The sequence below is a fragment of the Coenobita brevimanus genome, chromosome 57 (genome assembly GCF_032717465.1).
Source record: "Coenobita brevimanus isolate Jiangsu-jjx chromosome 57, ASM3271746v2, whole genome shotgun sequence".
Taxonomy (NCBI): Eukaryota; Metazoa; Arthropoda; class Malacostraca; order Decapoda; family Coenobitidae; genus Coenobita; species Coenobita brevimanus.
The window spans coordinates 6048246-6074028 of NC_137010.1; the positions used below are offsets into that span (position 1 = coordinate 6048246).

The 25783-nt window shown below is 43.8% G+C and overlaps 1 protein-coding gene across 1 annotated transcript in view; it reads right to left on the minus strand.

Annotated features, from left to right (window-relative positions):
* Positions 1-2477: 2477 nt before the first annotated feature.
* Positions 2478-25783, minus strand: part of LOC145402253 (uncharacterized) — a 31088-nt gene continuing 7782 nt past the window's right edge. Inside the window, exons 3-16 of the mRNA XM_080274377.1 lie at positions 24284-24447; positions 23412-23554; positions 22232-22380; positions 21343-21432; positions 20129-20218; positions 15908-16144; positions 13204-13387; positions 12187-12328; positions 11595-11729; positions 9195-9285; positions 8765-8964; positions 5872-6047; positions 5180-5234; positions 2478-2831 (exon numbers count right to left, since the gene is read on the minus strand). Coding sequence (XP_080130503.1) covers positions 2478-2831; positions 5180-5234; positions 5872-6047; positions 8765-8964; positions 9195-9285; positions 11595-11729; positions 12187-12328; positions 13204-13387; positions 15908-16144; positions 20129-20218; positions 21343-21432; positions 22232-22380; positions 23412-23554; positions 24284-24447 — 2210 coding nt within the window. The remainder of the gene's footprint in view (positions 2832-5179; positions 5235-5871; positions 6048-8764; positions 8965-9194; positions 9286-11594; positions 11730-12186; positions 12329-13203; positions 13388-15907; positions 16145-20128; positions 20219-21342; positions 21433-22231; positions 22381-23411; positions 23555-24283; positions 24448-25783) is intronic.

A 25783-nucleotide genomic window follows, 5' to 3' on the forward strand; every position in this document is an offset into this window, starting at 1 on the left:
GCCCCAGCCCTGAGGGCCACACCCCTAACCCTAGCCCGGAGACTACGGGCCCTTGTGCCACGTACAGCCCTGGACGTGAGAAGACGCCCCTGCGAGCCGTCCCGTGCCCTCTCGGCACACCCTTCCTTGGCGGTGCCCCTAGTCCGGCAGAATAGACGCCGGCGTGTCCCCCCGCCGCCCCCACGACACGAGTGAATTATGTCAAGTGTGGTATTGCCCCATTACTAGTGAAGGAAATTATGTTAAGTGTGACGTTGCCTTAGAAAACAGGTTACAGTGATATAGTGACTTAATGTGTGTCAAATGTCGAGGTGAATGAAATCACGGGCGAATGAGTAAGAACGAGTACAGTGAGTTCTGAGGAATCTGACTCATAAGTGACGCCCTTATAAGAAACCAGTAAGACTTCCCCTGAGAAACTCTCTGTAGTGAAAATATACCTATGTCCCTTGTTAATAGAAAACAATAGAGAAGTGAGAGTAATATCCTCCCCTTTATATTACCGTAAACAGTGAATATCTAGTGTCCCTCTACTCCTTCGCTTCCTACAAATCTCCTCCCCACAGCTAACGTAACGTAATTGAGAGAGAGAATCAAATGTCAAAACCTCTTTGCTATCAGGGGATACTAAGAACGAGTTAATAATACTTATCCTTTCTCAATATTACCATAACTCTGTTCCGACTCGTCACAAGTTCTCCCCCCCCCCCGTGTGAACTCCCTCTTCCCGCGCTCCCACGCGCGCCCGTGTTCCCTGTACACCTGTTCACTAGACTTTCTGTATTGGCAACCGTATTGGTTAAGTCAGTATCCTGCGAGATACTAATATCCTAGTTAAGGTTTTATTTCTGTGTCACTTATTGTGTTGTAATATCTGCTGTTTTTGTCCTGTGTCTGACTGTGGTAATATACGCGTAAAGATTATTGCCTGAAGTTTTTGTGTCCTGCCTCTCTTTCATTGCACTAAATTCCGGTCTCGAAAGAGGACCCCGCTACACGTTAGGTGCTTTAGGACCGAGAAGTCGGGCCTTTTTCACCTAGCATTAAAGTATCCTACACTGTTTTGCGAAGATGAAAAGGGCCTTGGTCCATACATTTCCAAAGTATGGCTTTAGTTGAAATGGGCCAATGAGCCGACCTGATCATAAAAGTTTACATCGTATAAAAAAAATTTAGTCTTCGTTACACTGAAGGGGTGGGATTCCATAGTCCAGTAATGCATCTCATTCGTTCTCTAGGTATAATGCACACAATTGCAGATAGATTAAGTCCAGTGAATTTTCCAGTTTTCTTGCTTTCTCTAGGCTTTTTCATTTACTTTTTATTTTTCTAAATTAAAGGGCTAATCACATCAACCACTGACCTCTGTGCTGTAGGGCTAACCTAGGCGAATAACAGGTGAAAGTCATCTAACAGAAATTTATCATTCACATAAGGCCGTACAATTCTTAAGCATGGCATGTCTGATATTTTTTATCGCTGTTTCCTACTTATGTAGGATGTAGACCGATCACATCTAACGATGCACAGTGCAAAGTGAACCTCCAGCACGAAATCACTTAGTGCGGGTAGGCACACAGTAAGATAACCCAGCGTCAGTCTAAGAGTTATATAACTGGTTTTCCTATGTTCCCTCATTACCAAATGGTGCCTCTAAAATTCATATCTTCTATCAAGTCAGAACTATGCAGTTCCGCATTTAAGTTTTATTTTCATTTCCCCCTCCCCTCCACCAGATTAGTCCCCTTTTTAAGACACAGGCTCAGCACTTGAGCCCTCCACCGTAAGTTCGCGGTCAGTTTCCAGCCGGGTGTGGCGAATGTTTAAATGTATGGAATATTTGCGATAACAACATTAAACTAAAGAGGATGAAAAATATACTCTGACTTCTAAGGGGGGAGAGATATCCGAATGGACAATGCTGGCAGGTTAGAGAAATTTTGCTTGTGATGGCACAATGACCTACCTTTCCTTCGGATGCCCACTCTTCATTCCTCCTTGTCTACCACAACCCAGCGTGTATCAAGTTCACCGACAATTTCTATTTTAAGATGGCCTAGACTCAAGTTAATATGATACCTGTCATGTAACATTTAAACACCTAGACTTTAGGATCGTTTTATCAAAATTTAATTCCCATTTGTACTAATGTTTTGATGAACTAATTGTCTCAACTGGATATTCAAACCAATTTTAGTATATTAATCTAATTTATTTATATATTAAATACAAGACAGCCTTTCTAAAACTATTTACAATTTCCTCACTTCATCCATATTGACAGGTCAGAAGCAACAGTGGGCAACTGTGCAGCAGGAATAACAAAATTACACGGCCATTTTACCCTTAAACCTCACTATCCAAATTTCAGCAGGAATTTTACAGTCCAGACTGACCTGTTCTTTCAGGGAATGGATGAAAAGGCATTATGTGACCTATTTTTTCAATGTATTTACAGTTTTTTGTGGGTAGGTGAGTTAGTAATAAGGGTGGTCGTCCTCGCTGTTCTGTAAATCCAGGTGGGAGTGGATGAAAGACAAGTACTCATGAACGGGAGTAAACACCTGGACACCCGGCCGTCCTTGCCCCTGTTGCTTGCAGTTGAGCGTGTGTCCAATACCCATAACATACCATTGGTCGCTGTCGAATCTATCCTCCCCGTAAGCGTTGAGGATCTTTGAGTTGGAGAAGTAAATGTGATTGTCTGTTTGGTGGTCGCTGTTGTAGTCGTAGGCGGCACGACCGTAGCCCTGACCATAGCTCCCCAGGTCAAAGGGATCGTCAGTGTAGTAACTTGCCTTACGACACACCAGAAGTGGGGTTGGGTCATCCTGGGAGAATTTAAGGACTAGAATACTCTGCTACATAGGGTGCAAAAATAATAGTCTGTATGAATTCAGGATGTACATAATTTGAATCAGTATAGGTACGGCTACTTTAATCATTTTATTGCTTTAATGCTCATACATGCAACAAATTAACTTACCATGTCTTAAGAGGTTAGTAAGGGCTCTAACACCTGCAGCTCGAATTTTGTGCTAAGCAGACTAAAACAGCTCGAAAACCGCAAGAACAGAAGGACGTCAGCATAGTCCACGTTAAGTAGGGTGCATTGGGGACAACAGACTTAGGCCCTCGACTTTTATTAGTTTCCTTGCCACCCTATGACAATTTAAGTCTTGTCTCGTACGAATAAAAATGAAAACTAATATTGAGAGTATTATAAACTGAACAGTAAGAAACACTAGAAAAAGTATGTCCTCTTGGCTGAAGAATTTAAGTACGGCGCATAAATGTCTGCACTCAAATAGGTACCGGTATTCCTTAAAAACAACATGGGTCTTTAGTTACTGATAGGCGACAAACCCACAGTCATCCCCTGCCCACCAGAAGTCCTGGTTAACTATTGTCTGTTACCAGGCACTTACCCACTTCACTCATGTTTAGATTGTCACTTTCGTAATAGGCCCAATTCATTTAGACTTTTCGAATGTACCGTATGGATGTTTTTTTATGCGATTAAGAAGGAACCAAAGGCTAGTAGCCCGCAAACACTTCCAAAAAAAAAAAAAAAATACAAAAGTGAGCCAGACTCAAGATCTGTTCATTTCGAGATGCCTGGACACACTGAGTTTGAAAGACTGGAGATCATAGGAAGTAGGAAATACAGACAAAGCCAGTTCCAGAGTTGACCCGTTGCATAAATGAAGGACTGGGGGTAACGGTTCTCTTACATTAGAGAGTTGGGACAGAAAAGGGATGAGAGTTTGTTGCTAGACGGGTGCTACGCGCCCGCCGTAGAGGTGGAGGGATGCAAGCAGACAGTTCAGAGGAGCAGTGACCATGGAAGTAGCGATAGAAAAGATAAAGAAGCAACAGTGCTGCGAAGAACAGAGGTTGAAGGGAGCCAGTAACAGGAGGAGAGTTAATAAGACGAAAAGCCTTTGACTCCACCCTATTGAGAAGAGCTGTATGTGGGGAGCCTTCCCACACATGAGAGTTGTACTCTAACCTGGGGCGAATAAAACCCGTGTATGAAGTCAACAACTGTGCAGGAGTAAAGAAGGAACAGAGTCGGCTAAGCACACCTAATCTCTTGGAAGCTGATTTTACAAGAGATGTAATATGATCTTTCCAAGATTAATCCCGAGTGAATGAAACCCCAAGCATATTCAAGGATGATGCAGGGTTGAGCTGGATATAACATTAGTGGGTACTCCTGTGGAAGATTCTGACGGGTAGATAGGTGTAAAAACTCTTTGATGCATTAAAAACAAGGTTATTTTTACCCCAGTCAGAGATACGAACCAAGTCAGACATTAGGTGTCCCATTGCCTCATCCCTTGTTTGTTGAAGTGACTGCTGGGATGGACGTTGCAGGAACCGAATGGAAAGGTGAAGGATGGAATCATCGGCGTACGAATGGATAGGGTTAGATGTACAGCTTAGAAGATCATTGATGAATAAAAGGAAGAGAGTTGGTGATAAGACAGAGCCCTGAGGAACACCCCTATTGATAGATCTAGAAGAACGATGGCAGTCTACAACAGCGGCCATGGAACGGCCAGAAAGGAAGCTAGGGATGAAGGCACAGATATAAGGATAGAAACCGTAAGAGGGCAGTTTGGAAATTAAAGATTTATGCCAGACTCGATCGAAAGCCTTTGAGATGTCAAGTGCGATAGCAAAGCTTTCGCCAAAGTCCCGAAAGCAGCATGACCAGGAGTCTGAAAGGTAGGCGAGAAGATCGCCAGTGGAGCGTCCCATACTGACGATCAGAAAGAAGGTTGTGATAGGAAAGATGCTTTAAATTTTTTTTTGTTAAGAATCGACTCGAAAACTTTTGAGTCCCAGGATGTTAAGGCAATTGAACGCTAGTCAGAGGGTTGGGAACGGTCACCCTTCTTTGGGACTGGCTGAATGAGAAACTTCCAGCAAGAAGGAAAGGTACAAGTTGATAGACAAAGGCGAAAGAGCTTACCCAGGCAGGGTGTAAGGACAGAAGCACAGTTCTTGAGGACAACAGAAGGGACCCCATCAGGCCTACTTTTTGGTACCGAGGCTAGTGATGGATCTACCTTTCCAGTACATAATTTTATTAAAAGTCTGGAGGTAGCAGGAATACAAATTAAGTCCTCGGGCTGAAGGACTAAAACTGCATTAATAATTGTTCACTTACCAGGCAGACGTTCGATTCGAAGGGCTCCGTACACAGCAGCTCTGGTTTATTATCCCTGGGAAAAATATATATATGAGAATTACTTGTTTGAAGAAGGACAAAGTTTGTTTTTTCCTCTCATGCCCGATATTAATAGCTTTTAAATTTTGATAGCTTTTAGTCTATGATTACAGAAACGTCTTACTGCTTATCAAATGCATAGTATCCTGAGCTATGCAATACCAATCTAGGTTTAATTAATCTAGCTAATCATACTATCTATAGTTACAAGCAAATTACGGTTACTTTCTCCAGCAATGATAAGTAAAGAGAAAGCCAAACAAATTTAGTTACAGAAAAATACTTTGACGTTCTGGTTAAAACAGTAACATGTTAGGTACACTATTCACCCTTTACCCCAATTCAAACTGTCTCCTAACAGTTTCACATCGATCTAAGACCTGTCGAAACCTGTTTGCTGAACAAGTGCTGTATCATTGTCATCGCAAACCGTTCATCATGCAGTGTAACGGAACGGCTGCAAATTACTACCTGAACACTGTGCAACAGGTCTAAGATGTGAACATTGGTTAGGATTTCCCTCCGGCCAGAAGTAGGGAGAGGCAAGCAGAACCTGTGCCTCAAGGGCGTACTCCGTGCTCCTGACAGTTATTTGTGGAAGCATAATGGAAATTCTAAACAACCAAACTAACTCGAAATAGAGGTGCTGTTCGTAAGCGAGGTGGTGGATGCCGTATTTCTTATCGTAGCCTGGACGCTCGGACCGGTATGAGTCTGCCGCTTCCAGGTAATTGCGCGTCCACCGCCGACACTGACGCCGATCCAAGAAGTCGGACTCTATCCGCTGCAGGACCTGCTTGTCGTCTGACTGTGGGGGCAGGGATACAGACATTTTCTTTAGGGCATAACTACATCACTCATTGTTATTGCTACTTCAATTGTTGGAGTAAGCAGGAATATGAACCTTTATGAAGAGGACCAGAAACAGAAACATAATAAATTTCATGTTGGGTGCTACATGAATGTGCAAAGGAGTTAAGTAAACCATTATCTTGAATTTTCAAGAAATCCTTGAGACAAGGTAAACTACCTGATACTTGGAAAAAAGCAAATATAGTCCCCTTATTCAAGAAAGGAAATAGACAAAATCCTCTCAACTACCGACCAGTATCACTGACCAGTGTTGTAAGCAAGGTATTAGAAAAGCTTATAAGAAAAGCTTGGGTAAATCATCTAGAAGAACACAATATAACAGACAGACAGTTTGGTTTCAGAAAAGGAAAATCATGTGTTACTAATCTGTTGAGCTACTATGACTGTAGAGTAACAGACACAATACAGGAAAGAGAAGGATGGGTGGACAGTATCTATTTAGAGTTCAAGAAAGCATTTGACACAGTACCACACCAAAGACTTTTATGAAGACTGTACCACCAAGGAGGAATTCGAGGCAAACTTTTGTTGGATGCAAGATTTTCTCATAAAAAGTGAAATGAGAACAGTACTAAGGGGAAACTACTCATCATGGAAAGAAGTGACTAATGGAGTACCACAGGGTTCAGTGCTGGCACCAATCATGTTTTTAGTGTATATAAATGATATAAACAGAAACACTGGAAATGAAAGCTATCTAAATATGTTTGCAGATGATTAAAAAAATACAAAGAATTACTAACAGACTCTTGTAAAGAGCTACAAGAAGAATTAAACTTCATGAATGGAGTAATACATGGCAAATGGAATTCAGTGTGGACAAGTGTCATGTAATCAAGTTTGGTAAAAGTGGAAAAAGACCTGATTGGGATTATACGTTAGGAAATAAAACCCTACACCTCAGAAAGAGAGAAGGACCTAGGTGTGATCATCAATAACAGACTATCTCCGGCTGACCACATCAGTGAGAAGGTACGGAACATGTATACGCTGCTTGCAAATATGAGAATAGCATTCACATACATAAATGAAGACATGCTAAGAAGGATAATAACATCATTCATCAGACCAACCCTGGAGTATGCATCAGTAGTCTGGAGTCCTCATCTCAAGAAACACAGACAAGATTGAAAAAGTTCAAAGGGCCGCTACAAGATGGATACCAAGCTTAAGGGACCTAAGCTACGAAGAAAGACTAAAACTGAATCTACCAACACTACAGGAGAGAAGGAAAAGAAGTGACATGATAATGCTATAAAAATGCATATCAGGGAAGGAGAAAATAGACAAATGATTACTTAACATATGGGGATGCGTCAGCAAGAGGACACTGCAAAAAACTGCATAAGAAGAGAGGTGATAAAGACGTAAGGAAATTCAGTTTCCCAAACAGAGCAATTGATCAGTGGAATGCACTACCGAATGAAATAGTGTGTGCCAAAACAATTCACAAATTTAAGGATATGTACGATAACTATGGTTTAAGACACGGGACAGTACGTGCTTGACTCATTCCTGTAAAGATACAATTAGGTAAGAACACACGTAATCTATTATTGCCTTTCGTTCAACAAGTTCACCATCCATCCTCCTTATGACTCTCCATGTATTCCTGTGGATCATCTTATGCCGGAAGAAGGTGTTGGCTATTGCTAACCTCTTAATAGCACAGATGTCCACTAGAGCACTACCATTCCCATCTACTTCAGCTGCGACACCCCACTGACCAACCGTTCCATCCACTCTTACATTCCCACCTCTGCCATTCATGTCTCCAATCTCTCTCAATCTCAATCTCAATCTCATCCATACATGCTTCTACGCTCGCCCAAAGCTCACCTTTCACCCTTGCCACTCGGTCCTCTGTCGGCGCATACACACATACAGTACAATCGCCCAGGCTTGTATAACTACTTTCATCCTCACCCATACAATCCTTGCACCCACTATTACATACTCTCTTATATTCTCCTTCCGCTTCTTGCTTATCAGACATACTTCCTCTCTTGCCCTCTCATTCTCATTAACTCCCGCACATATTCCTAAACCATACTCCCATTCTCTCACCCTTTCACCTTTCCATTTTGTTTCAGTCAATCCACATACATCCACTCTTGCATCCTCAAGCACTTGAACACACACACTCTCTCACTTCATCATTCACTCCCCTCACATTCCACGTTCCCATTCTTAGAATGTCCTTTGTCCGTTCCTTGTGTCGTCAACGTATGGTCCGTCCTGGTCCGAGGAGCTTTGTTCGCTTGTTTAGTTAGTTCTTTTTACGGAGTGGGGCACTAACCAACCACCAACCCTTTAAGTCTCCTCATACGACAAGCAAGGATACTGGGGGATATTCTGGGGGTAGGGAGGGTTTCAAATATAGTAACCATAAAATAAGTCCTAAAAAGAAATGGGGCTCAAGGAAAGCGCTTAAATAGATTAGGCAACTTTTTCGTACTCGTATATAGATGTTACACCGGCTACGTAACAGTTAATTTTATAAGCATCCTTGCAGTGCTTGTCACCCCAAATGAACAATAGGCTGGAGATAAAGTTAACGTACTTAAGGTGTTAAACCTGCATACTGGTACAGCTACATATTCCATCACAAGCACGATCTTCCTACTTCCTAAAGTCTACCCGAACCCCCACCTGTTTCTTGTATTTGTGTTTGTAGTTGTTGAGGTCTGGCCATCCCACGGTGAAGCACTCCCAGGCGTAGGACTGCTGGTAGAACAGGCGATGGAACGGGAGGCAGCCAAGGCCCACGTGGGGGTAGGAGTCCACGTCCACAGAGTCCTCTAACTGTAGCAGAGCCACGTCGTCTAGGTTCGATCCCGTGGCTTTATAACCTGTATGATGAGAAACAGTCCATAAAAGTTCACAGTATGTAGCCACTTTAAAAAAGTTCCGTCTGATATTTCACTTCAGCCCTTCACGTTCTTTCTTTGCTGTTAAATTCCTTAGCAATTTCCTGTTTATATGCCTTAGCAGTTTCTACTCTAAACCTAATGTACAACAGTGTAAACTAGTTACGGGGGCTTAAACTAAGCAAAAGGCTAGTATTATATCATAGACAGACCTGGGTGTATGATGACGTCAGCCACTGTGACCAACATTGTATCCAGCACATGAACTGCGTCTTCAGATAGATCCCACTCACCCAGCGACACCTGCAACAATATTCACTAGTAATTCCTGAAATTAAGTTACCTTAAATCCTTGGGGGGGAGGGGGAAGTGTCCTGCGGCGAGTAAGATTAGACTGCCATTTTGAATGTTAAATTAATGTCTGAAGTTAGACTTTCTAGTCCCTGACATTATTTGTTTAGCTTTAGAGACCTATCGCAAGCCACCTGCTAAACCTCTCACAGCCATCATACTCGGAAAAGGGTCCTTCCATTAATAGTGAAATACCGAATGAAAATTAGTGAACTTGAATGGTTAATGAATTTGGTACTTTTCATTGAGCATGCTGCTGGTTAGTTCTGCCCCAGCCTTATTTTCTTTTCCTTACTTTCTGGAACCTTCTTCACTCCCCCTGAAGGTTGGACAATGGCCGGGATTTACTGTGCAAAGGAACCGATTAATAATTGTGAAATTTTTGCCTTAACACAGAGCCTCTGCTTGAAAAAGCTATTCATCTATAGCTAGTTACTGCTCTTATGCAGACCAGAGATCCTCATTTAATATAGACTCCTGATACAGGATTTTTTTTTTTTTTTATCGAATGCAACGCTGGATGCCTATACAGTCAAGCAGAACTTTGCTCATCTTTATCTGGATATAATTGCCAGTAAATTTTCACTGCTCATTGACGGTGGTAGTACCATATTACACAATTCCATTCATTCTTTTCATCCAACCCTTTTCGTATCTCATGAGAATGAGCTATCGACACCAAAATAACTTATCTTCAGCTAGATAGATACTGTAGTTTCACGATGTTTCTTGCTGCTAGCGTTTTTCCTGTGCTAAGGCTGCAGTGCGTGTGGATGGTGAACTAAGTGAATTTTTCTCTTTGAAAGTTGGTTTGAAACAGGGATGTGTCATGTCTCCATGGTTGTTCAATCTGTACATGGATGGGGTAATAAAAGAGGTACAAGGTAGGGTAGTGGATGTTGGAGTGGCCCTGGTGAGAGAGGATAGTGTTTGGAAACTCCCTGTACTGTTGTTTGCAGATGATACTGTGTTGTTGAGTGAAGATGAAGGGGAGCTGCAAGGCTTGGTGGATGAGTTTGAGAGAGTGTGTAAGAAACGGAACCTAAAGGTGAATGTAGGGAAGAGTAAAGTGATGGTCTTTGAGAGAGGTGAAGTCAGTGAATGCATAGCGAGGTTGGATGGTGAGGAATTGGAAAATGTGAGTACGTTTAAGTATTTGGGTAGTGTGATGAGTAAGGATGGAGGTTTGGAGGGTGAAGTGCTTGAAAGGGTACAGCAGGGAAGAAAGGTTGCTGGTTCCTTGAAAGCAGTGATAAGAAACAGGGAAGTGAGCATGGAAGTAAAAAAGTTACTACATGACAGTATTGTGATACCAACTCTAACGTACGGAAGTGAAGCTTGGACGTTGTTGGAAGGACACAAGTCAAGAGTGAGAGCAGTGGAAATGAGTTATTTAAGAGGAGCTTGTGGAGTCACGTGGAGAGACAGGCTGACGAATGAGGATATAAAGGAGCGTTGTGGTGTTGATGTGGATGTGATAGGAAGCGTTGTGAGGAACACACTGAGGTGGTTTGGCCATGTGGAGAGGATGGAGGGTGAAAGACTGACGAAGAGAGTGTATGCGAGTGAGGTGGAGGGTGGAAGAGGGAGGGGGAGACCGAGGATGAGATGGAGGGATGGGGTGGAGAGGTATATGAGAGAGGGGTGTGTGAGTTGGGAGCAGGGTAGTGAAATGGCGGGGGACAGGGCGACTTGGAGGCGATTTGTTTGTGGCCACCCCAAACGGGATTGAGGCGTCTGGCAATAGATAGATAGATAGATAGTATCCCCAAACAGTTTTTCATGAAGTTTATAATTTATGATAAAGATAAAAGTAAAGGCGAAGGCAGACGTCATGAAGCTCTTAGCAGAGATGCTCATCTTTGATCTGAGCATGTGTGTGTGTTTTTTTTTTTTTTTTTCCCACTCGCTGTCTTAGGATACAAGGCCATTGCATCGTCTTTGTTACCATAGTTGCCTTTACTAGTCGTTACCCTAGCTACTCATTTTACCTATTAACCCACAGAGGATGGATAGACACGAGTCCAGTGACGCCAGCTGTCCGCATCAGAGTTCGAACACTACCGCCAACGGACAAGCAGCTTCAGTCAGCAACGTTGACCACCGAGTTGTATCTGATTAAACAGTCAGTGAGAGTGTTAATAAAACAGGCATGCATATTCACGTGAAGTTACTAGAGATTTTCGAATGCTTCCTCCACCCTTCCATAATGTACACAAAATTCAGATATTCCGACTAAACAGGCAAAATTCAGTACTAACCGCATAATCAGCATTGCCGGAGTATACGACGCAGTGAGCTGAAGTGAGGACGTACTGGCGATGGATGAGAGCACCGGAGCAAGCAAACACCATGACCACACCGTCCAGGTAGTTGCTTGGCCTCAGCACAGCCACCTACACAAGTTAGGGGCAATTAGTTCATACTCTCTTGTTTTACATTCATTGCTACTCATTGAAGAACATCATATTTAAATTTACCAGTGCCGTGACATGCCCACTCAACTTAATCAAATTCCCTCAAAATTTAAAATATTTATCTTCATTAATCTTCCCTGCCACTAAAGACTATTCATGTTAAAGTTTAAATTATGATATCACTTGAAAAATTATTAATCTGACTTTTCACCAATTAAATGAGTTCATTCACTGAAAACTAACAAAGGTTGAGAAATCTGGAAATCTTTCATACAAAATTAGTAGGCCTACTGTTCAGTATTAAGTATCACGACTACACGCATCAAGTTCGACGAAAGAGTGAAAGTAAGCACATGGGCGCTGTGGGAAGAAGAAAAAAAAAAATCCAACTATAGCCCACCAATGCAATGGAAAACTGCAACAAAGCATTACTAACATGCCAAGGGAACTCTCCGTACTGCGCTTCCTCGTCATCAAAGTCTGGCCCTTGACCGTAGTAGCTCCTGGCCAGCGCCCCTCTCTCCAGCCGCTGACCACACTCCACCCGTTTTGCCGTCGGTAGGATGTTTGTAGACCGGCTGTACCATCGGATTAATGATATTAATCTGTGTACCATTCATTAAAAATACCTCCCCCCACTTTCCGGTTCCTGATACCAATAATATGTTCGCTTTATAAAATTTGGTGGGGCATGGTGGCTCAGTGGTAGAGCGTCGGAGTCGTGATTGGGGGATTGAGAGTTCGAGCCTCGCCCGGGACTCCCGTGCCGGGAGTTGTAGCGCGCTCCTGTAACCTAGCGGGGCTATATGGCCATAGTTGCCTAGCTCGGGGATTAAATTCCTTTATAAAATTTGTCCTTTTCCACAGGTTCCTATGGCTCAGCTGAATTGCAACACAGTTCTACATATTTTCCCTTACTCTAACCAGCACCTTTAGTGTAAATATTACGACTCAGCACTGATGACGACAGCAATTTTCAAGTGTGCTTAGGTGAACGGAGTAGACTTTTCATCATCTTACCATTAACCAAATACAGAATGGAAGACATCGAAGGTAGTTTATTAAAAAAAAAAAAAAAATATGACAACCATCCCTGCTCTAATCCAAGTTTAGACAATTTTAAGGCCTTCCTCACGCTATCATTATATCTCTTTAAAGATCCCTAGCATTTCAAAATCACTTTTTATTAGTGTTTGGCGAATCTGTGAGCAGTTGTGTGCCGAAGGATCGTACTTCAGGGAAAAAGAAAATCAGTTTTGTTCCGAGATACAAGTTTTAGGGTCTCCACTTCGAGACTTATTATTTCTAGATTTTCATTCACCATTCTTTTCTGACTGGATTACTACTGTATGGCTCTTGGAACTAAACTGTTAAACAGTCTGGCTGCACTAAGAATCGAGTCTATGTCCCAAGGCTGGAGGGATAAACCTACGAGTATGATTTAAGTACTGACATTGGTAGTTCACAGACGTTGACACTGTAGTCCCCCGAGCAGTACTTGTACGGTACGAGGTGCCAGGCATAAGCGTTGCGGTCGGTGCGCTCGTAAGCCACGCAGCTGTAAGAGTCAATGCCACCTCTCTTGTCTGGTTGACCCGCCGCCCAGAAGGTCTCGTTGTAATATTCCATTCGTTTACCTGCAATTAGAGAAAATTGGGTTGTAACCCTACAACCAACTAGGTGCTTGGTGATAAGTGGGTTAATACAGTCCATCCTGATGTGGTCTACGTGGGTTTAAATGAAATAGACGACTGGGGTTTATGTCACCTAGTAGGGTGATTTAGTTATGAAAGTGAGCTCTCACTCTAGTAGTGGTGCCCTGTCTTCTTTGATATAGTCAGCCAGACACAGGCACATAAACCTAATTTAAAATATATGAGCATTGCGGCTAAGCGCCACGCAGAAGCTATCCTACCTCTCACTAATGTTTTCCCCAACTGCGTGCTAAATACAAAAACAGGCTTTGTATCAGAAACCCTGTGGTGCGGCCTCATACCTACTGCAGAACAGACACAGGGAATATAATTAATTTCTTGAAACTTAACTTTGCTATACATCCACACCATGCGACAGGCAGTAACAGGCAAGATTGGCGTCCTTCCATTTATTCTCAGAACTAACTTCTTGGTAAGACTTTCCGGAAAAACCGATTCTAAACCACCATCCGTACTTTACTATGAAAGATCCGTCAGCAAAGAACGACCAGATCAATTGTTTCATTAATCTTTTCAGTACTTAAACACTTGAGGAAATCCCGGGTGGACTAAGGGTTACTATAGTACTTTCATTCTAACTTCGCATAAATTTTGTGCTTTTGCGGCTAATTTCACGTAGCTCAGTGACGAATAAAATGCATCTTTACATACTTTCCTCTTCGTGAGATCATTCCGCCATTAATCAATCACTGCAACATTTAGAGCATTTGAGATTGCGAGAGAAACTTTAGGCTAAAGAGGAGTAAAACAATTATCAATGTGTGATCGTACCAAGCATAAGAATATCCAGCACTCACAACCTGATGTGTTATTACATAAATGGTGACAGTTAAAACAAACCCATTAATAGAACAGCATGTTAAAATACGCCCTATTTTAGTATATCTATATACCTAGGCTGCTTTCCCCAAAAAAAGGAGGTAGCCGAGACAGGACGACACACTCCCAATTTACTTATCCACACAAACACATTCATTCGCATCTTAGCCCCAAGGAGAGAAGGGACAGATCCTCACCGCACCGCACCACACCACACAAGGGTCAACTGAGCAGTGCAATCTGCGACAACCGCAGCAGGGCCCGACAGCAGAGCTAGTTTACCCCTGCCACATCATAATGCACCTATCCTCTTACCCGCACCTGACCCTATCAGCTGATCAGACCAAATGCAGTCCTGCACGAGACAGCCCTAGCATGTATTCAATATGGACGGTGGGTGTTAGCGCCGAAGTGGTGACATGTAGAGGTGTATGGTATGTAGGAGGACTGCTGGGCCTTGATAGCAGGCTGTGAAGCCTATGCCCTGAGTCGGACACACACAAAAAAAAATAAAAAAAAAATGCGGGAGAATATCCCCTCAGGGATGCATCTTCATTTATTCATCCACAATTTCTCTCATCATTTGTATCACGCGCAGGCACTCTTTCTTGCTCAACAGACATCCCTCTCGCATCCAACGCTCTCTTCACACCGTCCATCCATCCTCTTCGCGGTTTTCCTCTCGGCTTTACACCTCTCACATCAGATCCAATTATCTTTTTCACCAGTCACTCATCATCCATTCTCTCCATATGCCCAAACCATCGCAACACCCTCGGCTCAACTTTATTATCCATCTCCCCACACAACTCCAGTTCTCCTTCGCTCCTCATCATTTCTCAGTCGATCCATACGCGTCACTGCACACATACTCCTCAGATACCTCATCTCCATTACATTTAAACTTTTCCTTTCTGCTACACCCATATTCCATGTTTTAGCCCCATATAACGCAGTCTGTGCCACAACACCCTCAGATAGCCTTAACTTTACATCCATTCTAAGCGAACGACATCTAAACACTTTTTTTCATTCCTCCCAGCACCTTTCCTACTTCATTCATTCATTCTAAACTTCACTTTTGCATCCATTCTTCCATCCACAGCAACATGTGACCCTAAATACTTAAAACACTACCTCCTCAAGCAACTCACCATTTAAAATTATATTCATCCTCCTACCCTCTACCAACCTCGTATATTTCATCACAACACTCTTAATATAATTTAATCTCAATTTCCTCCTTTCACACACCTTTCCAAACTCCTCTACCAACTGTCTCAATCTCTCCTCTCAATCAGCCACCATTGCATTATCATCCTCAAACAGCAGCAGATTCAGATTCCAGTCTCTACCATCAGCATTCCCCAGACTCAAACCTCCACCTAACACTCTTGCTTTCACCTCCCTCACAACACCATCCTTATAAGTATTAAACAACTAAGGCAACATCACACATACCTGCCACAGCCCCACTCTCACGGGAAACCAATCACTCAGTATTTCCCACTCTTACACACACACTGCTATTTACATAAAGTTTTTCACTCCTTTTAGCAACCCACCATGAGGACCATACAATTTTATTTTACAAAAGCAATATTTTCTGGCCACAGTCCTCACCATTCTCCCAGTGGAAATCGTCGTCTTCGGGGTCATAGGCGAGTCCGATAATGAATTTCTTATCCTTCACCACCAGCTCTTCAGTCCTCAGGTAGTTCACAATGAAATCATGCACCTCCTTGGAGGGCACAACTGCACGTCGCTCTCCCAGACAGGGGCGGGTCGAGAAGTAGAAAAATGAGGTGCCGATTCGAACTGGGCGCGGGTATGGGTACGGGACTCCGATGGTGTCCAGAGCTGGTGGAAAATATATGAAAGCCAACAATTTACCAGAAAAGAATGAACGAAAGTTTTTTCTTGGGGGGAGGAGGTGAAACAAAGTAAATTTTGCAGACATGTTTTTATTTTAGTTAATGCACTAGAAGTACAAGTGTAGAAAAAGCACGAGGGTGATTAGTCTATGTAACATTGTCACTGACTATGAATAGGTACTTAAGAAATTAATTTGGTATTAATTGTTTAGCATGAAATGTACAGTCGTGGCCATAATCACCTATTCTCCTGTACCCCGTGCCTCAGACTGGCTCGTTTATGCGCGGCAAGTCACACTGGAGTAAGAGGGGCTGAGAGGGAGGGGCCAGAGAGAAGGGAAGGTGGGAGGGGGGGACGAACGATGGTGCGGGGGTGAAGTGAGGGAGGGGAAGGAGGGTAGGTAGGGAAGGGAGAATGAAATGCGAAGTTGTTGCCACATAATTTGTCTATTTTCTTTCATTCAGGGCATCACATGAAGGAGTTACTATTCGATAGATAATGCTGCACTGCACCTTTTATAGCGGCCTCAGATAAATTTTAGATAGGTGGTGCTATCAAGGACTGGCTCGTGAGAGAAATATATTGAAAAAGAAGAGATCAAATTTTAGTGCGGTGCCAGATATTTGTGTTTATCCGTGTATTTTGACTTCAGACGCAGAGTGAAATCTGGATGGCTTTGACTTCCGTAATGTTTGTGTAAGAAACGTCCTCTGCCCTTACATATAATTTACTTATGGAACTAAATATCATCTGCAACTAAAATGCCCGCCGCCGGACCTCCCACCTCGCCACCCCCCACCCCACCACCGGGCCGCTACCACGCCACCACCCCAGGAGGACACAACGGTGGGGCTAGTGACCCAGGTCAAGAGGGTCACCGGGACAATACTGTCCAGACTCCCTTTTCCCCCCAACTGCCCCAACACCAGGTGACCTGAGAAAGCCAACGACCTTGCGGGCGGGACAACCATCGTCAGAATTGGGGTGGGACTGAACAAGATTCAATCCCAGGTAACACCGTTTTGACGGCTATTGTTACACCCTCAAGGGCAGGAGGCCCAAGGCCACGGCCTAAAGAGTGTACCAGGGTAGAGAGACCCTCGGCTACGGCCTTAGTACACTCCGGAGAGAGAGTTGCCCCTGTGCATCCCTCTCCTGCTGTTCTATCCTACGGGAGCAACACCTCGCCGACGGCCACTGTACGTGGCGGGGAAGGAGCGGCCACTGTACGCCCTTCAGTTGCTTCTCGTCGGGAAGATCAGCTCCCGGCTACGGCCAAAGTACGTACCAGGGTAGAGAGGCCCTTGGCTATCGTACGTGCAGCTTTTCCCTACTACGGGAGCAACACCGCGCCAACGGCCACTGTACGTGGAGGGGAAGGAGCGGCCACTGTACGCCCTTCAGTTGCTCCTTGTAAGGCGGGTAGGTTAACAACCCCGGCCAAAGCACGTACCAGGGTAGAGGCGCCCTTGACGATAGCATCAATACGTACCGGAGAGAGTGCGGCCCCTGTGCACCCCTCTCCTGCTTTTCCCTACTATGGGAGCAACACCGCGCCGACGGCCACTGTACGTGGCGGGGAAGGAGCGGCCACTGTACGTGGCGGGGAAGGAGCGGCCACTGTACGCCCTTCAGTTGCTCCATGTACGACGGATAGGCTCACGGCCACAGCCAAAGTACGTACAATACCAGGGTAAGGCGACCCGAGGCTCCGGCCTCAGTACGTACCGGAGAGGACACGGGCTCCGTGAATCCTTCTCCTGCCTCTTCCCCCTGTGGGAGCCCTTCGTCACCATCCGGGAGTGTTGCCCCGGAGGTGTCGCCAGAGTGGTGGCAAGGCCCGATACCGGACCTACCACCTACGCCTGGGAGATCCCTGTTCCTGCCCGACACCCGACGGAGACGGTGCCGCAGCCCAGCCCTGTCGGCGCCTCTCCCCATAGGCGCCCGCAGTCCCAGGACCCCCAGGCCAGACCCACATGCTCCCGACAAGGGCAACCCACGGAGCCAGAGACGACAGGCCCGACTCCTCCAGCTGTTCGGCCCCAGTCCCGAGGGCCACCTCTCAGGTCGAGGCCCCCAGACAGGAGGGCCTCCCTGCACCCCACCAACGAGGCTCCGATTCGAGGGCCACCTCTCAGGTCGAGGCCCCCAGACAGGAGGGCCTCCCTGCACCTCGCCGACGAGCAGGACCCGGGCAGTGACTCCCCTGCGGGTAGTGTATTGCCCTTTGCAGGCCGGGTCCCCCCTAGGGTTCTCCCCTCACGCCCCTGCTACAGAGTGAACATTACTCAGGAGATACAGGTAAATAGTGACGCCCCTTGTGCCGAGAACAAACCAGGGGAAATAACAGTGAACAGTGACCGAGTGAAGACCAGTGTAAAACCAGTGACAGTTACTATTAGTCTAAAAGAACTCAGTACCCGGCAGAACAGAGAATGAACATTAGAGTAATTATACGAGTCCCCCAGTAAAAGAACTTTCTGTGACTGTGAATAGAGACTAGGGTGCGCGGGTAAATCAAAAGCCTGTGCGTAAGTGTCGCCGCGACTAACCGACTGTGTCAAGTGTCGCGATCCGCACCCTGTCTTATTTATAGTAGCATTTCCCCCACGGACTGTTAATCTTGTTTATTCCCCTTGTTTTCAACTAAGTATATATCCTGCCTAAAAGTGAAATACGGGTATCAACATATATAGTTCAGGACATTAATGTATATGCATTGTATTGTGTACTAAGTGTGACTGTACCTTGTGGTGTCGAAGGCTAACTCTGTGTCCCTGTCTCCTGTATCTCAAATATCACTGTTATATCGTAAAGGTGTAGAATTAAGGCAATAGATGTGTCAAGGTATACTGCCTGGTTTTTATGTCCTGTTCCTTTGTGGGTGCTTTACTTCCGGTCCGGAAAGAGGACCCCGCTCAGTCGCTAGTGCTTTTGGGACGAGAAGTCGACCTAAAAACACTCAGCATAACAGCAACTTTTGAAATGGCTGTGTCTAAGTAAATATGATCAGCCTCCCGGTATACACTCCCTTTATACAGTCATCATTATGTCAGTTCAATAATTACTTAATGACATCTCAATATGAAAAGGCTATTTAAAATAATTCTGCATAAAAGGTAAATAAGTTTGATGTCAGAGCTCATGGGTGGATATGATAACGGTATTTCTCAATCTGTTAGAGGGAAAATTAAACAAAATCCTACCCAAACTCCCAAAATATATCTATGTCAATGTTTACCGACACTGGTCATGTCTAAGCAACCAGGAACGCCTTAGTAAGTAGTCCAGTGGCCTCATGCTTTAAAAACCTCAAGCAGGCTTCGCGGCACCGGGGAAACGAATGTTTTTCATGGTTTGCTGGTTTCATCTGAACAGCTCCCACTCGTCCTCGGTGTGCTGGAGGAGGCGAGCCCGTGTCCTCTCGTTCTCTAGCTTCCTCGCTTTAACTGTCTGGGGCCATACAATCTCCATGGCTCTGCACTAATATTTTATCTGTCACGTCAGCATATTTCTCGTACGAACCAGTCCTTGATATCACCACCTATCTAAAGCTTGTTATTTGACGTCGCTATACAAGGTGTAATGCAGCTTTGTCTACCGAATAGTAACTCCTTTATATCATGCCCTGAATGAAAGAAAATAGATAAATTATGTGGCCACCACTTGGCATTTCATTCTCCTCCCCTCCCTTACTCTACCCAAGCACCATAGCTCGTCCCCCCACCCACCTTCCCTTCTCTCTCTGGCCCCTACCTCTCGGCCCCTCTTACTCCTGTGTGACTTGCCGCGCATAAACGAGCCAGTCTGAGGCACGGGGTACAGGAGGCTAGATTATTTATGGCCACGCCTGTACCTACAGTGAAGACATATTAGACCTGACAACCTTTTAAATCCAACGGGTCCGAAACACTAATTCCATTTGCGGGTAAAATCTCCATCTGAGCGGCACCAATAAAGACTTACCTTTGTGACAGGGGATGGGCGCTGTGTTGTATTGTAAGAGGATCCAGCACTCTGTTTTTGCAGTTCCATGGATGGTGTGGGATCCGGGGCCTGTAGAATGAACAAATAATAAAGGAAAAAAAAAAACGCCAATATTTTGTACACTCTAGCCACCCTCTACTTTCGGCATAAGACCTCCTGTAACACCTACTAACAGTCTGATTCTGATAAGACTCCATGATCCCCGTGTAAATTTCTAAGCAAGGCGACTGTTAAACCAAACGGTAACGAACTATAAGCGTAAAATATATGAGGGAGAGGGACTGATTAGCAGAGAAGCGTGGCAGCTAGGGCGAGAAAGTGCTCGAGAGGGCGAAAAAAAAAAAAAAAAAAAAAGGTACTAAATTTAAATACGTAGGTAAATGGACAAATCCATGGAAAAGTAAATAAAAAAAAATTTCGAAAAACTCGTTATATTACAAAAGTTACATAACTAAGCGATGACTGCATTGAGTGCTTCCCTGTATGTCCTGTATAAAATTTGTCAAAAACAAAGGAGGGTGCATATGCAACCAAACAGCTAATAGGTACGGAACGAAGAGTTTAAACGTGTACATTAGCTCCTAAAATGATGTCCCTGATGGGCGAGATTAGAGCCAATTAGAAACAAGGCAACATGAGACAGTGGTAGCTATATGGCCATAAAGTTGTGCTTTACAACCATATTTGCAACAACGGGTCGGTTGGTTGAACGAATGTGGGCTGGGAAGGGTTGAGTGGATGGGTGGGTGTGGAGACGCAGGGTGGGTGAGGGTTAAGTCGGTAGAGTGGGTGAGGGTTAAGTCGGTAGAGTGGGTGAGTTGGAAAAGTCCATGGGGAATACATTTCGGGGGAAATGGTCTTAAGAAAGAACATTCCGTGAGTGAACTTGGCCCACGGGGGTCTTATCTCCCCCATGTGACCATCCAGGCTTCCCAGGCAATGCCCTATACGGTAAAGACGGAAACGCCGGGTAACTTCTTCAATACTATAGTAGCCGTCAGGGTGTGGAAAGGTATTTGCTATAAAGTCTTTGTGGGAATCATATGATCATTATTCCCTGTAAAAGCCAATGAAAAGATTAACTTAAAGTAGCAACTGAACTCGGCTGGAGATATCCGTATCAAAACCTAAGAGCGTTTTAGTTACTCGGGTGTACATAACGCTAGTTCTAGTTATGATTTAGGACTGCTCACCTCCGAACTTATTTTTGTTGTAGTAGTCGTAAGTGGGAGAGTAGCAGCAATCACTAACCACGCTCTCGGCACACCGACTCTTGTAAGACCCTGAAACAGATCATATGTCGAGCTTCACCAGCACGTATGCCAGTTTCAACCTACATGCACCCTGTACCCATTACATTCCATTACTTTATACACTGTCCATGGAGACGAAAAATTTAACATCCAAGTACTTCTACATTAAAGCAGTAATGAAAGTCGGGAAGAGTCACTTTTTGCTTACTTGTATAGAGTTCATTGATCATCTCTTTCATAGCAAGATAATGAACCTCATGCGTGCTAATGCAGATCACTGGGAGTTGGAGAAGACCTAAGTTACCTAATTTTATTAACCTGTCCGTTCCGTTAATACGGCCTACCATTTCGGTATTCAAGTCCTCGCCTATAGTGTATTAGCTTTCAGTAAGAGATTATGCACCGTAACTTATACATACATGGGGAATTAGGTTATCTATATTTGGTAATTTAAAATCTACCAACCCAACTTGCTACGAATTCCTGTGCAAAAACATTTAAGCAGCTTTTATGAATACGGTCCTGTTTACAGATGTTTCAAGTGTACTTCAGATGTTGAAAATGGTCCAAGGTTTCATTTGTGATAAAAATTATCTTTCATCTTACCGATGCGTTAAATTAGAAATGGAAGTACACCAATACCACAACAGGGCACAGATTCCATCCTAGTTACCTCCCTTTACATAACTAGACCTCACTTATGAAGCAACCGTTTCACCATTTAGAACATTAATCCTGCTAATCTGAAAATAGGCATTGTCTAAAATTAACAGTACTTTGACATTGTACAGAGTAAAATTTATGTATAATATGCTATGCTTCCACAAACCCATTTTGCAAAAGAAAGGCAGTTCGAGTAGACAGGTGATCTTCCTTATCCTGATGCATCCACTGGCCTGGTCCAGTGACATACCCAAGCACCCGTCCTCCTTGCCCACCACCTCTTGGTTATCCTTGGAGCAGTTGCCGCGAAGCAGTCTGTGTGAACGATGGGAGATAACAAGAACAAGGGAAAATTATGGAAAAAGTAAATAATGAAACTAGAAAAAATGGTCAGAGCACATCGACGTCACGGCCAAACTTTGACCTTAACCCGTAACCTAGGTCAGGTAACGAAATTTAATCAGTTTACATCCCCACATTATATTACCCGATATGATTCAAAGTCCACCAAGAATCTGAACTTTGACCTTGACCTTTGACCTTTACTTCTGATCAGTCTGCACCAAAATCTTTTCACCATTTAGTGCTTGTCAACTGATTCAAAAGATAATTGTTCAAACTTTAACAATGATTACGCGAAAAGGAGAGAATGGCAGTCCCTGGACGCGCATTTTATTTTTTTATTTTTTACACCGCAACAATAACTGATCCTGCCACGAAACCCTGATATCTAATATCTGGTTCTACCTTTATTTTTCAACGGAAACTTTCCTTAAACCCTTATTGCATCTGCGGTCACTCCCATCTCCGCGTACAGGCAAGATTAAAAGTCTCAAAATGTACTGTATGAGATTTACAACACTTACTGATGGCTAGTTGTGTTAGATGTCAAAGTTACTCCTTTATATCCTTCCACCTTCATTTCTCTAACTTGAGACTGCTTCACATATGGCGCTGCAAGTAGCCTACATACCTCCAAGGCAGCATCTCTACTTTTGACCTATACCTTTGACCTAATTTCGGCCAAAATATTCGCTTTTCCTCCGATGGCTCAAATCATTAACCCAGTTTAGCGCTATTCTGGCTAAATTCTAATGCTGCTAAAAGCCAAAGAAAACCTCAGCGAAGAAACTTCGAAGTCAATTCTATACTATTTTCTCCTGTATTCCAGTCAGCACGGAGCTTATTTGCACCTATTTTATCCTATAGGCTTCCAGTTCCAGTTCGCTGTATATACACGAAGTGTGGATATAGCTATAATTTTAACGTGCCATATTCTAAAGTAAGCAGGAAAGAAATAGATGCTAAGGAGTAGCCTACGCCGACGAGATTCCTTTTCTACTCACTTTCCCCACTCAATTTTCTCTCCGTTTGACAGCCACTCCCAGCGGTCGTCATCGTCGTCCCAGCGAGCGTCCAGCCAGTACGACTTGTAGTAACGTTCGTCTTTTTTGTTCTTTATTCCGAATTCTAGGAAGTCTTGCATCTCCTGTCCAAAAAGCCATTTAAGTGCTAGTTCGGAGAGGCAACAAGGAATATTAAAAATGGAGATAAAAATGAGAGCACCAGCAACATTGTAATTTGAAGAGTCACCATTTCCATGGAATATTATCCAAGTGCTTCCTTTCGTTAATTAGCCTTTGTGAATTACCTCACCATTTATACAGGTTTCATGACCAAGGATCGTATGCTTAAACCTGAAATCAAGAAACAAGCAGGCCCCCAGCTTTGATACAAGTACAGTACATGACAAGGATGGAACGTATTTGGCCTTCATATATGGTTGCTGACTGCATTCTGCAGTATGGGATGCAGGCTGACCATACCTAATAACCATAGGCGTTCCATAAGAGACAGTAATAAATTTGTTTTTGCATCCCATTTTGAGATAAATTTAAACATACGAACTTAAGCATTTAAGGAAATCCGAAAATCAATTTCAGTGAAGTTCACGAAACTGCAGAGCTCTAAAGGAATCTTATTGGCCATTTTAAGCCATTCTCGTGGTCCATAAGCATTTACTGTTACTTCAGCAATTTCCATAAATGTTTTAGTAAAGTGATTCTCCAAAATTTCAGTGCAAGGCACAAAATTCCTTCCTTATACGATCTTATCGAGTACCAGCAGACCCTGAAATTGTACACTTTTCCATGGTCGTTACCTAAAACATAACCTCTCCAAAGCGTTAAATACATAACTGACTAAACTTAACACTGACCTCAGAGCTCTGGAAGATGAAAGGTTCAGCTCCAAGTGCCGTGCAGTACTCAGTCATCTGTGGTTGAGTACGCACCCCGACCTTCTTCGGGTCAGGCGACAGGATACACACGCTATCTCGCTCAGACCAGTTCGGCGGGCACCGCCAACCCTCGAGGTTCCCTCCTGCACCACAGTGCAGATGGGGAGGGGGGAGAAGAGTGCGTTTAATACCTTAAGTTGAGGCAGTCTTCCAAATATTCCCCTCAGGTGACTCATCGTAATTCCTCCGAATAATAATTTCACAACAGTTTGCCCACAAGTCATGTAGGCTATCTATCCACCTACCTACCACTGAGTGGGAGGTTGGCACATCACTTGTTTTTTTCCGTCACATTTTGAGGAAATCAGTAATGGTATTTATGTACGATAATCCTGACTTTGGGTTTTCACGGAACAGCAGCCAAATGTGTGGTGAATTAACCACATGCGAGAAGGAGAAATCCTATTCTGCCGTCTGCGGTAGTCAACCTACCATCCTGGATCTCATGACAGATTGAATCATATGACTAACCAATGTGAATTTCTCTGGAGTCTGTTTATAAGCATGCCATCTTATGCCTTAGTTACTTTAAGAATCTGACAAAAAAAAAAAAAAATCTAAACCTCTCTGAAGAATGTTCTGATCTAATTTTTTAAGATTTGAAGAGCCTATGGAGTTTTCACTTCTTCCACCGTCAAATATGTTAGAGCAAATCCCAGCTATCTCGTTTGAAGCCTATCTGACAATCCTGTCAAGCTCTGATTAAAAAAAAAAAAAAAGTTATTAGGCACGTATTGACAAAACCATCCTCTATATCAGTAGGCGCATGTTGACGTATATGACATTTATACGCGCTGCACCTACATTCTGTCAGAGACGGCCACAACCTGAACACTACAACCACCAGCTATTCACATCCTGAATAATCCATGCTTAATCTGCCATAGCATATAGTTATGAGCGAGGGCAAAGCCCTCGGGCGTCTCTCGTCAGGTGGTGGCATTTTCTCACATATGAGCGGCTTACCTCGGCCCGGCCCGCCCGTAACGTTTTTGAGAAGCTTATATCTCGGCAATCACAAGGCCGATCACTGCGTGGTTTGCACCATATGATAGACCAATTCTATAACATTTGTTTTCGACGCGTTTCATCACACCCAGGAGGTGCACGTGACACATAACACGCGCTAAGTGCAGTATGTTGAAAATCATCAAAAGACTGCCACAGGCCAGACAGTTTCTTCTAAACGCACGAAACCTGGTAAGTAAATAGTCAATATACTCTGGGCATCCTCGAGTTGTAAGGTGACATTTCAATGCTTTCTGATTTCAATTGCTCGTAACTCGTTGATTTCTTGACCCTTTAAATCCGGTAACCGATAATTTTTTCCCCAATCCTTTATCCCAACACGACCCCGACCCTAGATACTATACTTCCCTTAAGGAGCCCTGAGCGGGTTCCTAATATCAAGATTAGGGT